The following is a 22,937-nucleotide window of genomic DNA, read 5'->3' as shown; positions in this document are numbered from 1 at the left end:
ATAATTACTGAACTCGCAACCAATTTGTGCATGCCTAAGGTCAGAGATTACATCTCACACCTCAAATCTGAAAAGGAAATTAATATTTATTGAATATTTACTCTGTGCCAGTCACAGTAAAATGTGTTCAACATTTGTTATTCAGAATTCTCTGTATCACTTTTCCTTGTGTGTTTGTGCTCTCTCTTCATCATTTCCAGATTGCCCTGCCAGACAGCCCTGACTACTAATGCCAAATAACAACAACTCAAGTAAGCAAGTAGCAGATTTACTGGTGTTTGGGGACAATACCGGTGGGATTTCCACTAGTCATCTCTTCTACTTGGGCTGCAGCCTCCTGCCTGGCTTCTGGGATGCCCCCTTTCTTCATCACTATTTTCTCCCCTCTTTTCTAGCAGATCCTGCTTTATGCAAAACAGTTTAGTTCTCTGATTCATTCCCACAGAGCCGTAAGAAGGTCTCATCTTAATAGAGAAATGCATTCATGAGAGCTTTTCTAAAACCAAGACAGTTCTCTCTTTCTTTTTGAGAGTTTTTCTGCAAATCATAGGCATTCTTTCTTTTTCTGTCATATACGAGTTGTATCACTTAACCTTCTTAACAATCATATCACAGCACCTAGCAATAAACATGTGAGTGTTTACTTTGTATCAAGCCACTATTCTAAGTGTATAATCTAAATTATCTCATTAAACCTGCCCTCTAAACACAGAGGAAGGGAGGTATTATTATTCTTTACATTTTATAGATCAGTTGTCAAGGTAAGCAAATTTTTTCTAGGAGAACTCAGAGAATAAGTAAAAGAACAACAATTTTTTTTTTTTTTTTTTTGGCATTGGGGACTGAACCCAGGAGCGCTTAACCATGGAGCCACATCCCAGCCCGTTTTATATATATATTTTTTTAGAGAAAAGGTCTCTGTAAGTTGCTTAGAGCCTCACTAAGTTGATGAGGATGGCATTAAACATGTGATCCTCCTGTCTCAGCCTCCCAGGCTGCTGGGATTATAGGTATGCACCACTGCACCAGGCAAAGAACAATTTAAAACCTTGATTCCATAGCCCAACCTCTTGATATTGCTGTCTTGCTTCACAGAGAATTAAACTGTGAGGTGAAGTGACCTGTTGTAGTCATGGTAACTGATGTGGCTGGGATCCTTATCCTAGGCACCAGAGCATGATGTTCAGTCCCTGCTTTGGGAAAGCATTGCTCTGGTCTCCTCCATGTCTACGTGTGGCTTCCCTGACAAGTGAAGCAATTAACTGCATGCTAAGTTCACTAAAATATATAGGAAAGTCATTCTTTTAGAAAACTCATCTTTGACTCCTCTTTTTCTTTGATTCCCTCAAGTCCTGTATACCAACGAATCTCTCACAGTATGCCCCTTTCCAGTCTATTCCATTTCTATCATCCTAATTCGCATCAATAGACTTGCCTAGTGTTATCTAAATGCTTTAACTTTGTCCCTTCCAACCAATTCATCAAAGTCTCTTGGTGAATAAATCAATTCAAACCCCCAGTGCAAATCTCTAGAGGTTTCTGATTACCCTTAGACTGAAATGCATCTCCAGACAGTGGCCAACGGGGCCTGGCATGACCTGGCCCAGCATGACCTGGCCCAGCCTGCCTTTCCAACCTTACTGCAGGTCATTCTTCCTACTCATCCCACTTCAACCACACTGGCATTTTCTCAGTTCCTTGGAGAGACCAAAGTTCCTCATTTGGGATTCAGCCTATGTTGTTGTTTTTGTCTAGTACAGTTCATCCTTCCACTCTTCAAGATTGTTTTCTAGGTCACTGCCTAAAATGCCACCTACATTCAGATTCCCTTCTTCATCTTTCACTTCTCTGTCAGATCATGTCTGTTTCTTGTGTAATGCATAAATGATGAATCAACCCACTGGAGAACGAATATGTGAAATAGATTAATATTGAAATGCTAAATAGATGAAATGAACTGACATATATAGCAAAAATACAGAAAATGATAAGAGAACAACTCTAAGGTTATTTTTCTCTCTGTTTGCCACTATGTACAGATTAAATATATGATGTGTGAGGGAAGCCCAAATAAATAAGGGAAGATTAATGTAGGGGTTAATCAGAACTGGGTTCTTGGAATAATAAGATTTTACTGTGAACACTACAAGGAATTGATTGGCAAAACTTGTTTCTGCATAGGGGTAAACTGTAAAATAACTTGATAAAAACAGAGAGGTTATATTGGAGAGTAATAAGAACATTATGGTTTCAGTTTATGATAGATAAAAGAAGTGACATATTATATAGCAATTTTCAATTTATGCTAGTGATTGACTTTTAAAGAAGCATTATCCTTTCTTTAACACTGCTGTTGGTCATTACTCAAAATATTCTCAATGTTTCCTGTGAAATGGTATAGAAAGTACCATATACATTTTCCCCCTCAATACTCTTGGAAATAGTTACTTTTCTGGATTAATGTTATTTTTGAAAACCAACAAGTAATTTCATATAGCTAAGCCCAGTGGATGAAATGGTGATCAACTGTTATTAATGTCTAGGATCAAAGTTAGAATCTAACTCATCTAATCTCTAATGATCAATGTCCACATCTATATCTAGCTCTCCATCTATCTTTGTATCCTATGTATCTATCTAGCTATCTATGCATCTCTCTCTCTATCTGCCTCTATATATTCATCTATTAATCATAGCTTGCTCTGAAGGTCTTACAATCGAAGATACCCCAAGACCTTTTCAGGAAGTACAGTATAACCTCCCAAGGTAGGGGGACGTAATCTCATTTATAAACATAGGTTCTGTGATTTCTTTAAAAAAGAAAATTCTTCCTGTTTTTTATTTGTTTTGTTTTCTCAGTTACATTTGTGACTTAGGTCATAAGATTTGAAGTACTTCTGTTATACATCAATTGTCAGTCTTGGCTAAGTCAGCACTCCCTAAGAGATTTCTGTGCTAAACCAGAATACTATATTGTGATTCTTTATAAAGAGAAGAGATCCTTGCTTGCTTTGGGATCCTAAGGGGAACACTGATATACATTGATAAAAAAAAAATCCTTAAATACTAATTTGTGTATGATACTAAGGGTAGTGCTTGGCACTTAAAGTACATTCAACACATGTTGATTCCCTTTCTGTTTTTCTTTTATTTTTTCTTTTTATTCTTTTAAGGGTACTGGGGATTGAACTCAGGAGCACTCAACCACTGAGCCACATCCCCAGCCCTATTTTGTATTTTATTTAGAGACAGGGTCTCACTGAGTTGTTTAGTGACTCACTTTGGCTGAGGCTGGCTTTGAACTCGTGATCCTCCTGCCTCAGCCTCCTGAGCTGCTGGGATTACAGGCATGAGCCACCACACCTGGTTCCCTTTCTGTTAATCGTGTTTTGAGAGTTCAGTATCCTATACTTTTATTTTCCCCTTATAAATAATGCGTGTTTTGAACACATAGTAGCAGTGGCAGTGGTGGGCCTAGGTGTAGAAATGCAGCAACATAGTCTTTCATGCAAGATAGGATTTTTTGAATTTAGTTACTGGTATTAAAAAACTGGTCAGATCCAGAAAATGAAACTATCCAGTTATAAAATACATTCTGTCCTCTCTCTAAATGATTTAGTTAGAGAATTGGTCAGATGTGTTTGAGTCATTTCCTATGTGAAACCTCGTGCTTACACATAAAAGTAATTGGTATTTGGAAATTACAACTTCTTATGAACCGATTCTGGTTTATCTTTCTTATTATTTTACCAGTCTGAGTCCAATCTGGAGGGAGAAATCATATGGTAATTTGAATGTAAAAAACTATAAGGGGATTAAAGAAACAGACCATTAGCTTATAAGAAGAAAAAGGAACTCTAAAAGCTATAGAAACAGCAGATATCTGAAGCAGCCACTACCCTTAAAGCTGAGATAGAGCACCCAAAACTGGGATGCAGATCTTATTGGAGAAGCAATTGTGGGTCACTGAACAGTGAAGTTGCTGTGGTGCCACTGGAAAGTCCTGGGATGTGTCCTCCTGGGAACCAAGGGAATTGCTCAAAGGAGGTGTCTCATTTGGGGTTCTCAACACAAAACTGCCTAAGGAGGTCCCTGGAGAGCTGCTGGCCACCGGGCACTACTGGCTGCCATGCACTATGAGAACCTGATGCTAGAGAAAATCACATTCCGTGCAGAAACTGATGCTGGAGGAGCCATTCACACTGCAAAAGCTGACCAAGCAAGCGCCCAAGAGCTAGGAGGCAAATCCCTTTCATTCTGCATTGTCTCTCCAACACTTGCTACTGGTAAAGCCTACTGTCATGCCAGTTGACAAAAGCAAAATTGTTTAAAGGACCCGAATGAATATTTGAGAGCAGACATAAAGGGGAATTTGGAGATAATAAGACAATAAGTTGATTACAAATGTTATTTTCTGATATTTTGATATAATAAAAATAGTAATAACAATAGTCAAAGAAATTTCCTACTCATCCAAACCCCACTTCTAGTGTGGAAAACCATTTGTGGTTCAGGCATCCATCAAGCCTGAGATAATGAATAGAGAAAGGCCAAGAATCAAACATAGTATAACCATATTGATTTACTATATAAAAGAAACCACCTGGGAGAAGTGGTCAGGAAAATAAAAAGAAATGCAGGATAAGTTTAGAGAGATATTTGAGTAGCTTTGAAAAAAACAAAGATAAAGAGAGGTAGTAATTATACTAAACTGAATGGCTCCTTGATAAACACAGTTTAAAAGAATTTAAATTATTTGCATAAAATGTAATTTCCTTTTGAATTTTTTTTTACATTCCCGAAATAAATACATAAGTTTAGTTTTAATTAATTTAGGTCTAGTTTTTCTTAAATAAAACCCCACATGCTAAGATATCCCCACCTTATTGTGTTACAAGAACCATAACATTTTAAACCTTTTTGAGTATATTAAAAATAACAGAATTTATTCTAATATCTTGCATGTAAATATTTATTTGATCATAAGTTCCACATTTATTATTTCCAATTCAGCTGGACCTAATACTGTATAGCAAAGTTTTAGTTCCTGAGTAGCCATTTGGTATTCATCAAAGCAGGTTTAGATGTCATTTCTACTTCCTTACATCCCCATGCCCATCAAATCTGAAGTCCAACTCTGTGTAGATAGTATAGAGCTTAATTCTAGGAGAATAAATGCCATCCATCCTCTATTTTTGTAGCTTTACATTAAGCTCTATCTTTCCTTCATCTTTATTCATCTTCTGTTGCAGAAGTGGTAGCAGCCACAGCCACAGCCTTTCTGTCCAACCTTAATCTGTTTCTGTTCTCTTGGTTTCATTCTCTTCCATGTTAACCCACAATTTTTCTCTCACCTTGAACTTCATTCAAAGAATCCCAACTTCCTCCATCACTATTACATCAGAAGTTAGCATTCTCTTTCATTAGTTCATTGCCTTCTAAACGTACAGAACAGTTGAATCATATCAATATTAATTTAACTACTCTATAATAACTTAGGTAAAGTTGTTTATTATTACTGTTATTGTTAGCACTGAGGATTGAACCAGGGCTGTTACAACTGAACTCCCAGTCTGCTGCAAGTGAACTGCTAAGCTTTGGGTCCCGCAATTGTGCATGAAGACTTGAGTCTTAAAATTGACAAATTGTTAATTGGGGGAAGCTGGGAGCCCACAAAGCTGCAGACTGCTTTGTTTTTGCACAATACATCTTTTATAGGGCAGTGTGAAGTTGAATCTTAACTATGGTATAACATTGAAAACAACTAACTTGTTTGCTAGTACTAAGAAAACATTTCCCCCAGTGTCAAAATAGGATATGTTCTCACAAAATTCTAGGAAACATACACCTAAGTAGGAAGCAGGTAGTACAGGTGAGGCTTTATTTTTCTCCTTAACCAGGGTCATCGTGCCCCACAAGAATTAGCCTAACATAAGGAGTTATTACTGTCCTGCCGCATTTAGCATTCCAGCCTCCTTGGCTTCAGCTAGTACACAGGAACTCCACCTTTGGGTTCTTCAGGGTGCACTCTCCATGATTTCGGGAGATGGGGCCTCAACACCAGTCCTTTTTATTTTTTATGTTAAAACAGGGTCCATTAAGTTGCGGAGCCTGGCCTTGAACTTGAGATCCTCCTGAATCAGCCTCCTGAGTTGCAGGTACTGCAGGCATGCACCACTATGCCTGGCAAGTTTAATAATATCCTTTACGTCAATATTATTTTATCTACACGTTGCTGACATTGATAAAATCAGCTCCAATTTATACTCTTTAAACCAAATAAGATTATATTCTGAATGTAGTCCCAATGACTTGCTTTTTCAAAGCATAATAATATTTGATAGTAAATTATCATTTATGGGTTATCACTTGTTCTCCATTTTTCCTATCTCTACAACATCTATCTTTGACACATCCAACCACCAAGAAGAACTCTGAGAAATCTTCTAGGTATTGCACCATCCAATGTGATCTTTTTTCTCTATTAAAAGTCACTTTCCCAAAGCCATATATGTATAATATGTCAAAATACATTCTACTATCATGTACAACTAATTAGAACAAATAAAAAAGTCATACACAAAAAAGATGCTAATATTTAAAGATACACTTGCCAAAAGAGATAAATCCTACAAAAATTATATTAATTTGTAATTTTGAACTCAACAGGTCATTTAGAATTAATTGTGCACAGTCAAATAATGAAAATACAAATCAGGGTCAAATTCAAAGAAAAGGATAAATTTGGTATTAGAAAGGTTAGAGTGGTACTGAATTGATATTAATCTCAGATGGCAAAGGAGTTCAGAATAACTGTAAATCAATTATTTTGGTCACTTTAGTATTGTACAAATCTGCAGATTGATGAATTATGAGCTCATTTGCATGACATGTTAAGGGATTCAAAATGAGAAAAACTAGCCATCCAGAAATCCAGTCATTCTTTATGTACACAGTTAGATGCACAAACTCAAAGAGGACAGAAGGAGACAGGATTTGAAAGAGATATATAAAAATGCTCATCTCTGGTTCATTATTATTTTATATAGGTCGCTAAATCAATCACTTAAATCTGTCTTCCATTTGTGTCAAAATAAGTCTATTTTTTAAATTAGTATATCAAAAACTGAAATAGGTCTTCAAATAGATTCAACTTAAGTAGCGGTCTGAGTATAATATAAAAATTGTATGGTTAAATATTATTTCCTACAAACGGTCATCTTCTCACAGTCCTATATAAGATCTGATCTATTGTTGGATTTTAAAATAATAAATAGGGCTCAGTTCTGTCACATTTCATCTTCAAATGAGATGCATATGGAATGATTAATTTCATGTAAAGACAGACTTTGTGTTACACTGCAAAAATTTTATAAAATTATAAAGAATCTTCAATGCTTTCCATGTTTTATAACCTAGGCCCTATGAAAAAGTTTAGAAGCAAAAGACATCGATTATTGGTGTCAGATAAAAACTGCTGTTGACATCTCAGTTTTTCTCTCTTTCTTCTATGCAGTTGCTGGAATCAGAACAAAAACATTATCATGCTTACTTGAAGATGAAGACAGGATCTAATTAAAATGGCATCTATGTAATGGACCTAGTTAAGTATAATAGCCACTTAACGAGTTAGTGTTTGTATTCATACTGATACATATTTTTCAATTATATGCATAGGAGATCTGGACATCAAATTCACTCCTGAGCTACACTGAATAGCATAGTCATAATAATCATGTTTTCTTACAGCTACAGCTAACTTCTTGGGATTAGTGCTGTACGTTAACGGTTGAGGTGGAGAATTCCAATCTTGTCAATGTCCTACTTAAACATTAAACATAAGTCTAAAATTTAATGATATTATTATGTATCCTTGACACCTGTGATGACTAATGCTGCTGATACTCTTCTAGCAACTGCAGCTACTATATTTTATACATAATTCCTGCTAAGTGCCAATTGTAGGATATGTTCTGTGCAATATCCAAATTTTCACAACAGTCTCTCAATGTTATTAGTTCCCTTGGCCTTAGAGACATTTAGTAGCTTGCCCAAGTCACAAAGCTAGTGAAGATCTAAACCCAAGTTTGACTCACTCCAGACTCCATGTTCTTATTCATAAAGTCACATATTTAATAAGACCAATTAAAGAGAAATGCACAAACCAAAAAAAAGCAGAAGTTTATAGTTGTTTTAAAATAACATCATAACTCTTAGAAGGAAATAGAATTCTCATTTTTCTTCATTACTATGACTCATGCAATTGTTTACCAGATTTTGGATGCAAGTATTTTATTCTGCTCAGGGTGAGCAAATGATCCTTTGCTTCCACGTACTTCATTTCTAAAATTGTGAAATCTGATTTGTACTAGGAAGTGACATCTGGGTTTTGTTTTTGAAGATCATATGGGATATCTGCTGAAGAGGTGGCAAAGAATGACTTTTAACCACGTGTCTATTTGAGCAAAGACCAGAGTGACCAGAAAAGATTGTAGTAAGAGCATTTGGCAGAAAATATCAATAACAGCCAATGAGTAATTACTTCGAGGGTGGAGAAAGATAATATTTTCTTTCTATTGCTCTTCTCCAATATCAGCTAATGCTGTTCTGGTCTCTTGTATCTTAAAAGCAACAATAACAGAAAGAAACTCCAAATTCTTCTGTTTTCATATTTAACTGGATTGAATTCTTAAACTTCTTTCTCCAAGGCATGGCATTATACTGCTATAGGGACTATTAAATTACAAAGAATAAAATATTTGCCTCTTTAATAGCTCTGTACATTTCAACAATGACTTGTGACATGTACTAATCATCCTTTGGGAAACTATTTCTTATTCATGTTCGTGTTGTCTCGATATCTTGTATTCAGGATATTTGTACACACTCCAAGTTACTATATTTTATTTCATTTGTTCTGAAAAGATCTCAGACTGTTTGGGATTTATGCCTTACATTTCTTACCCACATTGTCTCCTGAAGTTCTACTGATTTGGAAATGTTTGTTTTAAAATTTTCTAACACTTTTGGATCCTTTGAACCTGCTTTGTGACATATGACTCCAGCCAGTGTACCCATTCTGTGGGATCCCTAGAAAACCCTTTAACAGACATGAGCTACATTCAACTGTGTAGTGTACTCAACAGCTATTCAGCCCATAGCTGATATTACCACAAGTTATTGGAAAAGATCTTTAAACATAAGCAACCAGGCAGCAAGAAGCATGTACTATGATAACAATTTAGTTTTAAGGTACTTTGAATATTGTTAAATCTAACCCTTTGTTTTCCAGGACAGGTTCTGTGTGACAAGGTTATTCAAAGTCACTCAATCAAATGGGAACTAAAACTTCTGACTTCCATACTGATGTCTTCTTGTCATCAGCATATTCTGTAAGTGACACTAAAACAGTAGTGTGACCATTGAACTGTTCAGTAACAATCAATCAAAATGCCACAATTACATTTGTTTATAAATGACATATGCATCTTAGTTCAAGTTTTTAGGTACCTTCATATATTGTTTTATACTATTTGAAACATGTATTTTAAACTCTTAAAGTAGAAATAACAATTTTTATTGAAAAAAAGTTAATAGAAAACATAGATGGAAAAACCTGATATTTGTTGATGTTTCAAAACCAGTCTACATATGTTACAGCAGTACATTTAGCTTTTTTATGCATTTGGTTTCTTGCATAGTTTCCAAAACATCCTAGAAGACAGCAATACTTTAAATGGAGTCTGTTAGAGTTTTAAAAAGTATTTTAAGAAAACCACAATTTTTGTCCTCTTGTACTCCCAGAGCTCAGATTAATTAATATTCATCTTTGCTGAGATCTTATCAAGAAAAGATTCAAGTCTTCTATAAAATTGAATTCAACCTATCTACCAAAGCGGCAGAAGAATTTTCATTTTCCCCAATGCTGTGCTGCATCTTGGTTACTGAGATAACTGTTTCCATGGAGCAAGCCATCTATGAGACTGGGTAACAGTCAGTTCAAATGTTCAGCTTTGGTTTCTATTTCAATCCTGTGGCTCCTTCATGACAAGAGAGGCTGCTTTTCTAATATGAGAATGTCCTGTGGTACAGACCACCATGGGCCCAGCATTTATCTCCATATGATAGTGCTTTCTTTATTCAGAAACATTAAAGGTGTCACCACTTGGCCTGATTACTCTTCTGCCAGGAGTTAGGGAGGATCAGAGGAAGCCATTTTCTCTTTACTCTTAAGTAGTACCTAGCATTTGCTTCCTGCTAAATCTTAGGTGAACTCTGGACAGGAAGGTGAGCTTCTCTCTCCATGGACACAGGTTATCTCCTAGGCATGAATAACCAGTCTGAATTTTTCCATCACCCTGTTATTAGGAAGTTTGGAGAAGGCTGAAGAAGTAAACCTTAAACAACAAGATGCAAGATGTTGATAACACTGATTTTTCTGTGGTGCTTTATGATTGTCAAAGTGCTTTCCCACAGACATATATGCCATTAACGGCAGAGACTGGACAGGGTATGAGGGGGGAAAAATTCTAATTAGGGTCCCCATATTCCTACCCACAGGTGTGATCCCCTGAACAGTCATCTGAGTATGATCAGGACCTAAAGATATGATGGAATAGTTACTCATGTTGTTGTAGTTAAGTTACATCAAAGGCTCCACCTTGGCAGAAAGTTACATCAAAGACTCCACCTTGGCAGACTTGGGAATTTCTCCTGCTGCTCTGAAAAGGTCAATGTCAGTGCTGGAAAGGGACCTTGAGCAGGTCACAAGATTAGGGTGTTCCTAGGAGATAAGGGCAAGTCCCAGTGGACATTCAGAAAGATAAATTAAAAAAATAAAATAAAATAACCCAGAAACCCCAGTTAGAATCTGCAGAGAAACAAATTCTAGCAACTCTACATGAGCTTGGAAGTGGATTCTTCCCTCAGTGCCGCCAGCTAAAAACACAGACTGGCTGACACCTGAATTTCAGCCTCGTGAGAACCTGGGCAGAGAACACTGCCCAGGCTTCTGACAAAATAGAACAGGGACTGCAGTAAATGGGTGTTGTTTGAAACCACTAAATTTGTGTGATTTCTTATGCAGCAATAGGAAACTAATAAAATAAAAAGCAAATTATGTATATCATAAACATTCCAGTGATATAGGAGGAAGGTTCAGAACTGTTTTGTCTAACTTTCTTCTGAAAATTAGTAATAGAACTGACATTGGCACATTGGGTTCTCATTTATGTTGCAGTACTGTTCTAATGGTACTATATGCTCTATCCTAATGAGTATTATTGGTAGATTTTCTTTATCCTGTCAACCAGTAAGATGAAAAATTGCAAGCATAATATGTTGTGTTGTTTGGAGGGCTCAATGCAGATGAAAGCATGATGATTTTATTAATTCTCACATCAGATCTTTAGTATAATAAAAACATTAATCAAAATCATATTAAATGTTAAATTGATAATGTTTTAAAAGAATCTAGAATCAAATGCTAATCCTCATCACTAGGCAAACAATATTCTGAGTAGTCAAGATCAGGAAATGTGATAGGCAATTCAACCCACTTTTTGTATTGTTTCTTTGATGAATTGTTTTTGAAACCCACTACAAAATTCCTTATTTTGAGACAAGGCAGATCTAAGCCTTTATGGACCATCATTGTTCCCCAGGCCTGGAAAACAAAAGAGAAAAGGAGAGAAAAAATTAAATGTACATCTACTAAGCATTCCTTTGGGCCAAAGTAAAATTGAGTCCACAGCAATTTACTTACTTGACCACATTTGCAGATGATCTCTCCATTTGTTTGATAGTCAGCAAACTTCTTCTGCAGTGTTTTGTTTTCTGTCACAACATAGAGTTTCCTAAAATCATCCAGGAGTTAGAGTCATTACTGGGAATTAGCAAAATACCAATTTGCAGACAACAAGTCCACACTGGACCCTAGACTCATCCACATGCCTGTATTATCCCATGCCTCATTCCTTCTATCCCTCCTGCTTCCAGTATTATTGTGGGAAATCTGGTTGATGTCCCCTATCCACACAAATCTCTCAAGGGTCATGTTTCCTTTTGTGACTTCTTTCAGTCTATTAGTTACTTTAACTTGACTTTGGTTGTTCAAAACTTTGAGAACAAATATGAACATCTGCATATTATGTGCCTTGTATCAAAATGGCTGTGGGATTTACATTTCTCCTCTCTTGTCCCAGCATAGATTACTTTAGAAATAGACATTTGAAATGGGAATATAGTTGGATGGGAGTAAAATAGGATAATTTCTGAAAAAAAGACCCTTATTTTCACCATTTTGAAAGACTGTTTACAATGTAGTATGCTTTACCACTAGTAGAGAAACGAAAAACTGGGTCCTCCCAAACTCACTTGAATTCTGTTGTCATATTGACATGATGCATCTTCTCAATTACATAGATATCTTTCCCTGAGCAGGCTAACACATTACAGTTCTTGCAGAGAAAAGTTATTATTGATGGATTGTCCTTGCACTGCTTGGCAATATTTCTCTTGGTTTTCATTTTCTTTTCCATTATGCTTTGCAACTGCAATTCTAAAATCTGCATACAGAAAGGAATAGTCAATTTTTTCCCCATAGTTTTATTGAAATAAGTTTCCTAGAATTCTGAGATCTTAGTTGTAAAAATATACATTTAGCTGTGGTCTAGTAAAAAGAAATCATGAGACAATGACCCCAGAAGAATATAGTCTATCAGCCTGTCCTATAATCACCCTAAGTCAAATAAAATGTAATAATGGAGCAACAGTTACTGAGTAAGTTTCAGGGAAATGTTTAAGCTCCTCAACTTGATCTTCGACATCTGATTTGATTTTTAAGAAGCTTTCAGTTATATCAATTCTGTCTATGACATAAAAAACAGATTTCCCCTCCTATACTAGTGGTTGCCTGAGCACTGCATTGAGAAGGATTCTCAAATGAGATGAATGGAGACATTATCTTGGTAGCTATGATTTAGTGTCACACCACACTTCACTGGCATTACTGCTCTGAGCTCTTTCACCTGGAGTAGTCTTAGGAAAGCAGGTCTCTTAGCCAAAAAGGACCTAGACCATATCTGCTATGGTTTAAATGTGACTTATATACCCAATTTATGCCAGAGTTAAATCCCCCAATTCTCATGTTAATAGTACTAAGAAGATGAAACAGTCTGGCTATAGTGGGGCTTTGGAGAGTGATCAGATTAGGTTATTAAGACAGAACTCTTACTACTGAGTCCTGGGGATTTTACAAGGACAGGGAGAGAGATCACACAGACAAAACGTACACTTGCACTCCTGCCATAATATGGTTATAGCTGGGGGCCCTCACCATAAGCCTTCAACATGCTCTTTGAACCCTGTACTTGTGGAACCATGAACCTTTTCCTTATAAAGTAGCCTACCTCAGATATTGCAGTATAGTCATGAAAAGCTGACTAACACAAAATTTTATTTTAATGATTGGGAAAATTTGACCCATAAATTCCAGATATTGTCCTAGCGTTCACCTTAAATAACTTGTCTTGAAATATCAGCCTTTACAAATATCTATTTGATTCTTTCTTTTTGGACATTAGATGTGAAGCAGTAACTTTCTAGTGGTACTATTTTGTGGAAAAAGTTTGACACTCCAAAATGTTTGGTTTGCTCTCTATCTAAAGGGGTTTTAAAATGTAAGTTTGTATATAAACCTGGCCAGGAAACCTTGGACTTGGTTAGAGTTTTGTACACCAGTTTGAAAGCATCCCTTTCCTGAAGCTCTATTTAGGGTAGAGCCAATTCCAATGTTAAGAAACTAACATTCACACCCATATGCAAGGGTGTGAATTTTCTTCTAAATGGATTGTTTGCTATTATAGTAGTTACAGTCTTTAATTCAGTAATTTGAAGGATTTCCTGAAATATTGTAGAAATACATTCTTCTTTCACTGTATTCCTTTACACAATTCACATAACTGTGTTAATAAACTGAGATGTAGTTAGATGACATATATATATATATATATATATATATATATATATATATATATATATATATATATATAATATATGTCATTTTTATATATAAAATATATATATGTCATTTTATATATATAATTTTTTAATCATTCAGATCCAGTTTCAGTATTACTACCTCTAAGAGGATTTCCTCAAACACTCATTAAAGTAGCCATCTAGTGACTTGTTTTATACCATCCTATTCAAATTCCCTAGCAATTATCTTTATATGGTGTAGGTGTTGCTTTTGCACCTTTACTTAGTTTTTCTTCTCCAAACATCACCAGTGGCACACTAGTATATAAGCTTCATTCAGCAGGAGTATGATCTGTGTTGTTTGTTACTATGTTCTGTCTGTGCTCCTAGAACTTGCCTGTCTTAAAGTGGACATTTTATAAATATTTCTAGAATTTAAAAATGTGCTTGTATAAACAGATTGGATCAATCCAAAATTACCAGATTTTGTTGAATGAGTGAGTTGCCTTCGTCTTTCTATATCCAGGGCAGCCTGAATTTATATTATCAAAGTTTATGGTTGGTTTTACCATAATGAACAAAAACTCCCTAAAAATTTCCTGCCCACCATAGGTCTTGATTCTTTATAGATAATTCTGGACTAAACACAGCTTAGCAAATAGGAACTTGTAATTTAGTACAATTTTTGTCTGGAAAAGTAGCCACAGAGGTAATAGCAATGGTAATCGTATCCAGCCTTTTTTTAAATGGAGACCAAATTTAGAGGTGAACAAAAACAATACCTTATGAGCATATGCCTCTGGTTTCATATTTTGAACGCAGTGTATAGCTTTATACATCATTTTCTCCCGGAAATCATTAACTATCTCACGTTCAAGAACTCCTGAACCGCTGGGGGCAACCACAATGTAGGTGCTCTCCTCTGCTCTGGCTCTACCACGGGCCTGAGAACATAAAAAAAGTCAAGCAAATGAAAGGCTATTCTTCACTACAAACTTTGTTGGTTTGAGCCTGGAATGATATTTATTGCTCAGCAAACTTGCCTTCAAACGATTGCTCTACTCCTTGTATAGTTAGTTATTTCTTGTAATTCAGCTCTTCAAAACTTAAAATATGCTGTAATATGGAAATTGGTGTTCTAGTGTGAAGAGGGTGAGGCCCTCCCACTGGCTTTGAAAGTCCTCAGGAAGACAAGAGGGATGCATGAGAAAGGGCATCTCTGCCTTGGCATCAGGGCTGGTGAGGCTGCAGATCTGCTCCTGGCATCTTACATTTGATTCTGAGCACATTTCCATGGACACATGCTCATTAGAGAGACAATTTTTTTATGCCTCTCAATAAAGTGATATTCAGGTACATTTTGAGTAACAGAAATGTAGCCTAGCTCAGGAGCCTATCAACTATAATATTATCCTTAAGGAAAAATGCATACTCTTATTATAAATAAATTTCTGAAATAAAACTATTTCCTAATTAGATGACTGCCTGGTTATCTTAGTCTTCTATGACTTGACTTTCATCCAAGGGTATGATTTACAGCATAAATAAAAACCCTTTAGTTATTGTTACAGGAAGCTTATTGTACCTATTAATGAGCACAACTCCTGTACATGTTCAACAAAAGGTAACCATAATACTGCTAATGTAGGTGTGATATAGATAAAGTGAAATTTGAATGGAAACTGGGAAATCTTATTCATTTATTTATTTATGACACTTTTAAATCTGCCCTTACTAAACATTTTATCATGAAAGATTTCAAACATATAAAGAAGTTGAATGAACAAGGGAAGAAAATACAGAAACATCAGGGTTCCCTAAGATTGGGGTGTGTTAGTCTGCCAGACACTTGTGGGAAAGTGTGGTTCAGATTTCTAGTCCCACTGGGGATCACAGACATCCTAGGAATAAGAGGCCTCTCGGCTCTTACATACGGGGCCAGTGCCATGGTCCTATGAAGTCTCAGGTTACAGAAATACCAACCTAAGAAGAGTTTTTCATTAAAAATACAACAGGTATCTGGTTGTCAAATGAATTAAACAGCAGTAATGTAAATGACAGTACTGCTCAGTTCTTCAAGATTGCTCTTTTTAGCAGAAAAGGAAATATGTTTTTAAAACTAAAAAAAAAAAAAATGTTTTTTGCTGCTTCACTAAAAGAAAGCAATCAGAACATAGAAGGAAAATTTAACACATTATAAAGGTATCTGAACGTACCTGGACCATGGCTATTTCATTAGTGACAAGGCCATAACGGATAACGATGTTACATTCTTTGATATCCAGACCTTCCTCTGCCACTGTGGTAGCGATAAGCAGATTTATTTTTCCAGTGCGAAATTTACTAATGACTTCTTTTTGTTCATTCTGTGGAAACATTTCAATAAATTAAATTTTGTGATGCTAAACACATTAAAATCTTCTAATTAAGAGAAGAAATAATAAATTGCAACTGGTCAGTGTAAATCAAAGGATTAGATCATACACGGATCTGCTGCCATCTGTTTTTGGCATTGAACAAAGACATGATGGGGAGACAACATTTGATTTCCAATCTGGGATTACCACACAATAACACAAATATTTCCCTCCTCCAGTCTGGAGGTGGGAAGATCATCAGTTATGCCAAGGAAATAAACTGATGGGCGATTTGGGAGGAAGAAAGGCGGAGGTGCTGTTGGCTGACAAAAGGATATGGCAATGAGAAGCCGAAACGGGCTTTTACTTTCACTACATTCACTTCAGAATGTTTAATATTCAGAGAATTAGATGTAGTGATGTTTTTATAGATTGTTGAGTTTTGAGTCACAGGAAAAAAAAAATGCACACTCTATACTGCATTTGGTCATTTTCAGAATCATTCAGGGAAGAAACATACAGAATGTTCCTGAAAGGACAAATAAGAAAGTGAAAACACTGGCTTCCTGTGGGACTGGATAAGAGTCTAAGATGAATTTTAGAGGCAACTTAACATGAGTGCAGGTACAGGGTACACTGAGAGTTTATGGTGGCCTTATATCTTACTAGTTTTAAGCAAGATCAATATTGGATGTATTCAATGGGATAACAAAGATGGAAGAATAGGTTATTAAAAACAGATTTACAAGTATTTTTAAATAACAAGTATTCTGGATTTTGAAAGTCAATATTAATATATTAAAATATGCCCTTTGGTCCCTGCATAGGAAGAATAGGTGAGCATGAACCTAGCCTGATGTAACTGGTGTTGTTTTAAATTTTCATATGACTGCCTTTATCAACACTCTTTGATACAGATTCACTCTATCTTTTGTTCCTATACATTCAACAAAATAAGCCATCTAATAAATCATGTGCCTCTGATCCCTTTCTTCTTAGGGGCAGCATAGGTTGTTATTTGATTCCTAACTGCTGGAGAATTCTCTAGTAAGGCCCCTCTTGAGTCTTTAAGGATTTCTTCCTCATGTCTTCACATCTGCTGATAAAACTAATATGTCCTTGGATTTTATCAGAAGATGCCTGTGCCTTAATTCAAAGCAATAACTTTAATAATGAAATTTCAGATATACTATCAGATCTTTAAATCACATCAAGTAGATGCCAACTCCTCTTCTAAAGTATAAATTCACTCCAGTGTACCAGGGTGGGAAATGAAGAATTCAGAGGGGTAAGGAAGGGAAGAGGTTCCAGATTTGGGCATGTAACCCCCAGATTTGAAGTGGATAAGGAGCAGAAGTAGTTTAAAAACAGGATTTTCACTTGTACCTCATCCCTTTTCAAACAGGAGCCAAGGCCACTTGCAACAAAAGTCTCAACATTAAACTAATAAATATAATAAGAAATAAAAGACCTAGAGTGAAAGAGTTTGGATGTAATACTTACAAGGATTAACTCAAAGGCTGTGCGACTGAACTTCTGTTTGGCCTTTCAGCCACCCAGAAGCCAGGGCAAAAACAGTCCCTATGAGGTATTCCCAAAAAGTTTATGTGTGAGACAATGCAAGAAAGTTTAGAGATGAAATGATTGAGTTATGAGAGCCTTGACCTAATCAGTGAATTAATCCCCCATAGGGATTAACTGGGTGGTAACTGAAGGAAGGTAGGGTGTGGTTGGAGGAGGCGGGTTCTTAGAGGCATGCCTTTGGGATATATATTTTGTCCTTGTTGAGAAAGCTCTCTGCTTCCCTCTACCACACTCTTCCACCATGATATTCTGTCTCATCTTGAGCCCAGAGAATCATGAGTTCCCACATAAACTTTTCCTCTTCTAATTGCTCTTGTCAGGCCTTTTGGTCACCACAACAAAAAAATACTAACTGAAAACAAAGATTAAGTAGATTGATTCTGATACTATGAAGAAATAAGCTTGTTGCCCAAAGAAAACAGTGCTTTATCTGGCTTTAAATTTTAGAGGCAACTTAACATAAGTGCATGTACAGGGTATATGGAGAGTTATTGTGAACAATTCCCAAATTCTTTTTTCTAAAAACATGCTCAAATAGATTTAGTTTGCTCCGTTGGCCTGAATGATGATGTCCATAACAGAACTGAAGTATCTCCTTGTCCAGCAAGACTTGGGGGTCAGTATGACTTCAGCCTTCAGAAGAACATTTTACTCTAAAAAGAGATGGTTGTATACCCTAGAGATTAGTGTTCTATCTGATGTGTGAAGGGTAAAGATTTGCTCCCAAGATGTAGGCTCTCTATTCATCTCACAGATTGTTTCTTTTGTTGAGAAGAAACTTTTTATTTAGAATCCATCCCATTTATTGATTTTTTATTTCAATTCTTGTGCCGCAAGAGTCTTATTAAGGAAGTTGGGGCCTAATTCTACATGATGGAGATTAGGGCCTACTTTTTCTTCTGTTAGACGCAGGGTCTCTGGTTTTATTCCTAGGTCCTTGATCCATTTTGAGTTGAGTTTTGTGCATGGTGAGAGATAGGGGTTTAATTTCATTTTGTTGCATATGGATTTCCAGTTTTCCCAGCACCATTTGTTGAAAAGGCTGTCTTTTTTCTAATGCATGTTTTTGGTGCCTTTGTCTAACATAAGATAATTGTAATTTTGTGGGTTAGTCTCTGTGTCCTCTATTCTGTATCATTGGTCTAGCAGTATGTTTTGGTGCCAATACCATGCTGTTTTTGTTACTATTGCTCTGTAGTATAGATTAAGGTCTGGTATAGTGATGCCACCTGCTTCACTCTTCTTGCTAAGGATTCCTTTAGCTATTCTGGGTCTCTTATTTTTTTGCTTTTTCTAGATTAATGGATATAAAAAAGTGGCATATATACAAAACAGAATATTACTCAGCAATAAAATAGAATAAAATCATGGCATTTGCAGGTAAATGGATGGAGTTAGAGAATATAATGCTAGGTGAAGTTAGTCAATCCCCCAAAACCAAATGCCAAATGTTTTCCCTGATATAAGGAGGCTATTCATAGTGGGGTAGGGAGGGGGAACGTGGGAAGAATAGAAGAACTCTAGATAGGGCAGAGGGGAAGGGAAGGGTTTTGGGGTTAGAAATGATGGTGGAATGTGATGGACATTATTATCCACAGTACATGTATAAAGACACAAATTGGTGCGAATATATTTTGTATACATCCAGAGATATAAAAAATTATGCTGTATATGTGTAATAAGAATTGTAATGCATTCTGCTGTCATATATAAATTAAAAAAAAGAAAAATAAAGAGATGGTTGTTGTACTCATGCATGAAATGTCTATGAGGGTCTTTTTCTCCCCAAGTGTTATTTTACTGTGCACACAATTGCCGCAGTGCCAGGCGCCATCCAGACTTGTTTACAGACTCTAACACACAATAAATAGTATAATAAGATAAAAATGAAATAAAACAAAAACCTTGAAAAAAAAAAAACATTTTTCTCTACACTGTATTGGGTTGTTAATTTTTGAAAGAGAAACCCAACTTAAATCTTCCTCCAAGTATGGAAAAAAAAAAAAAACCAGACTCTTAAGACAATGCTTAGCTTATCAAATACCAGAGTAGACTATTATTAAACTTGATTTGAAGAACCGGTGTTTCATTCTGTAAAAGTATTTTAAGTGGGAGAGATGATGAAAAGCATTACAAGCAATTTGAGACTGATAATAGTGGCATAAGAAAAGAAGTCCAAAAGAGCGTTTGCACCTGTGTCATAGGCTTGAACTCACTGCTGTGGCCGGCGCCAATCAGATGGTGGGCTTTCACTCCTACTTCAGCAAATTTTTCATTTTCAGAAATCCACTGGGAAAGGGCATATGCGCCCTGTCGTGTTTTTGTAAAAATTATTCCTCGTGCAGATTCCTCGGTCCTGGTATATTGTTCCAATATGGTGTTTCTTAATTTGGTCAGCTTTTCATTTTCATGTTCTGGGTTTTCAGCTAGTTTTTTCAACGTTTTTTTGTTTTCTTTAAGAAATAATTATAATTATTAATATTAATTAGCTTCACTTAGCCATTCTACAACACATATATATCAAACATCATTTTGTACATCATGAATATATACGTTTCATTTGTTAAAGAATAAATAAATTAGTTTTAAAAACTACAATTACACTAGAGAATTTTATGTAGTGATACACTGAGATGTGACTTATCTATCATTGATCTTATGCTATATCTAATATCAGGCTGGTCTGATTAATAAATTCATTGCAGTCATTTTGATAGTAAAATGGATCATCAAGTGGTTGATTATACCATGCAAGTAATCCCTAATCTGGTCACATCAGTTAGGAGTGGGCTTTCTTCTTTGAAAATAAATTTTTAAGAGGGACTCTGGGATTGCTTACAAGAAGCGGTGATTCGTATCAAAGAGGTAAGACTGTTGAAGATATGTTTCTTTGAATCTTACCAAAAAATAAAGTCATGAGAAATTTATCAGTCTCGTTCAACTTCAAAGGTGTTTTTAAATCACCCTCATCTTCATCATCATCACAATCATCTTCATCCACACTTGTGTCACTGTCGTGTTCCACAACTGCAAGCTTCTTCTCTTTCTCATCATTATAGAATGTTTCAAGGTGCTTGTACGCATCGATCATCCTAATGGTGTCATTAATTTGCAGGGCTTCATTGTATTTCCTCAAATGTTCTGCACACACACGGTCTTTGCGATTTCCTTCTCTAGCAGCTGTGAAAGAATACACTGTGTAAGAGAAATAGCAAGCAAGCCCCCTATGACTGTGCTGCAGACTTAAATAAATGATGACTCCAAAATCAGCTTCACCTTCATTTTGAAATGATCAAGGTACCGCTTAAAATGTGTCATGAATTCTCAAAGGGGGAAACAGTTCCCAACTCCTTGACAAGCTGACTTAAACTCTGCATCAGCCAGAAAGTGTACCTGATCCATGCAGGAATGACATGACAAACCTGTCAGTGGAGCTTGCCATGAGAGACAGCTGTTAGTACTAATCTTCTTACTTTAAATATACAATAAATGAAAGAGAAAACTGGATGAATTGGTACTTCTTTCCTCAGATAAGGGATTAGAACATGTTTAAGCTTGTCCCATACAGAATACAGAAACTCAATTTGATATTCTATTTGCTTACAGTTTGCTTGTGAGTATGTGCTATAATCATCTCAAATCTTGGTGTAAACATGCGATAAACTGTTAGTTCAAACCCAAATTACCTTTTTTTTCCTTTTGAATGGCCCATTGCTCATAAGGCTGAGTTCCAAAATCTGATGTTGGACTCATTTGGCAGTGATTTTGAATGCTTGTCATTATTTTTACAAGTTTCTCTTTAAACGGATCCTAAAAATAAATTATACACTTATTCTTACATATTTATGCTGTTATGGAGTGATGTTATCTTTGTTAAATTTGTTTATATGTTATAATAAATTTGACTGAGAATCTTTGCCTAGACAATGTAACAAGATAATCTCTAATCACATCTTTGTACATTGTACTTATTTTTTTCAGCTTTTTATTACCTCTAACATCAAGCCATACCCATACTAACACCATATGCCTCTGCTGTAATTTCTAATTTAAAAGTTTTACAGAAGTAAAATTAATGAATGATATAAATCCTAAATATTAAAGGTAATTTTAAAAACACATTGAATTAATGTCACAAGTACTTGGAAAGTCAACAAATTAAAGAAGCACTTCAAAATTCAAACAAATTTAATACTGTTTTCAATATTGTTTTTATCAAAATAAAAACCTTAGTTTGAAAAAAGAAAAATATGCCATAGTTTATGCTATATGATTCCATTTTATAAATTTCAATATCAGTCAAAACACATCTTTGGTTTTAAAATCAGGATAGTAGTTCTCCTTGGGACACTGTGATTGACAGGGGGAGGAAGGAATTTTCAGGCACTGGCCATGTTTTATGTCTTTATCTGTATTTTATTTGCATTGATGTGTTCAGTTTATGAAAAATCCACAAATTAGTACACTTATGATTTGTGCTTTTCTGTGCATGTGTTATACTTTGATAAAAAAGTGTATTAAAAGTGTATCAAGAAGTTAGTAAGCTAAGAAAGAAGAAATTCTTTTCAAAAATATCATAAGAATTTTTTAATGATTATGAGTAGAAACATGCATGTAAACATATCAAATAAAACTGAATGAATAAAAAAAGTGAAAGTGAATAAAGTACATTTGAATGTGTGCATACACCTCAAACAGATAGTACTCTTTCAGAATTGAAAAAATTATGAAGGTTGGTCACTAACATTGGTTTAGTGCCTACTACATTTTAATCACAGTATTGTTTACTGCACATATATCATTTCCCTTATTCTCAATATTCTTACGAGTTGTATTTTCAATGTGATTAAATGAAAATAGCTAAAATTCATCATGCTTTTTCGATTTTACAAAAAATAGTATTTATATAACCTACTGGTCATAATGTCCAAATTGACTCTCAGTTGATTTTTATAATCAATAAAAATATTCATTAGAGAAACACCACTAAATTAAATATTTCACTCCTTTATTATT

At 35.5% G+C, this 22,937-nt stretch overlaps 1 protein-coding gene across 2 annotated transcripts in view; it reads right to left on the bottom strand.

The window, feature by feature from the left end:
• Window positions 1-9,555: 9,555 nt before the first annotated feature.
• Window positions 9,556-22,937, bottom strand: part of Ifih1 (interferon induced with helicase C domain 1) — a 55,899-nt gene continuing 42,517 nt past the window's right edge. For both annotated transcript variants that reach the window (XM_027937936.2, XM_027937937.3), the window contains exons 10-17: window positions 21,608-21,731; window positions 20,823-21,101; window positions 20,115-20,374; window positions 16,197-16,346; window positions 14,763-14,924; window positions 12,376-12,566; window positions 11,765-11,855; window positions 9,556-11,665 (exon numbers count right to left, since the gene is read on the bottom strand). In XM_027937936.2, coding sequence (XP_027793737.1) covers window positions 11,486-11,665; window positions 11,765-11,855; window positions 12,376-12,566; window positions 14,763-14,924; window positions 16,197-16,346; window positions 20,115-20,374; window positions 20,823-21,101; window positions 21,608-21,731 — 1,437 coding nt within the window. In that variant the 3' untranslated portion in view covers window positions 9,556-11,485. The remainder of the gene's footprint in view (window positions 11,666-11,764; window positions 11,856-12,375; window positions 12,567-14,762; window positions 14,925-16,196; window positions 16,347-20,114; window positions 20,375-20,822; window positions 21,102-21,607; window positions 21,732-22,937) is intronic.

Source organism: Marmota flaviventris, chromosome 11, assembly GCF_047511675.1.
Source record: "Marmota flaviventris isolate mMarFla1 chromosome 11, mMarFla1.hap1, whole genome shotgun sequence".
Lineage (NCBI taxonomy): Eukaryota > Metazoa > Chordata > Mammalia > Rodentia > Sciuridae > Marmota > Marmota flaviventris.
Note: the sequence above shows the minus strand (reverse complement) of the source record. Positions and strands in the feature narration are given on the sequence as shown.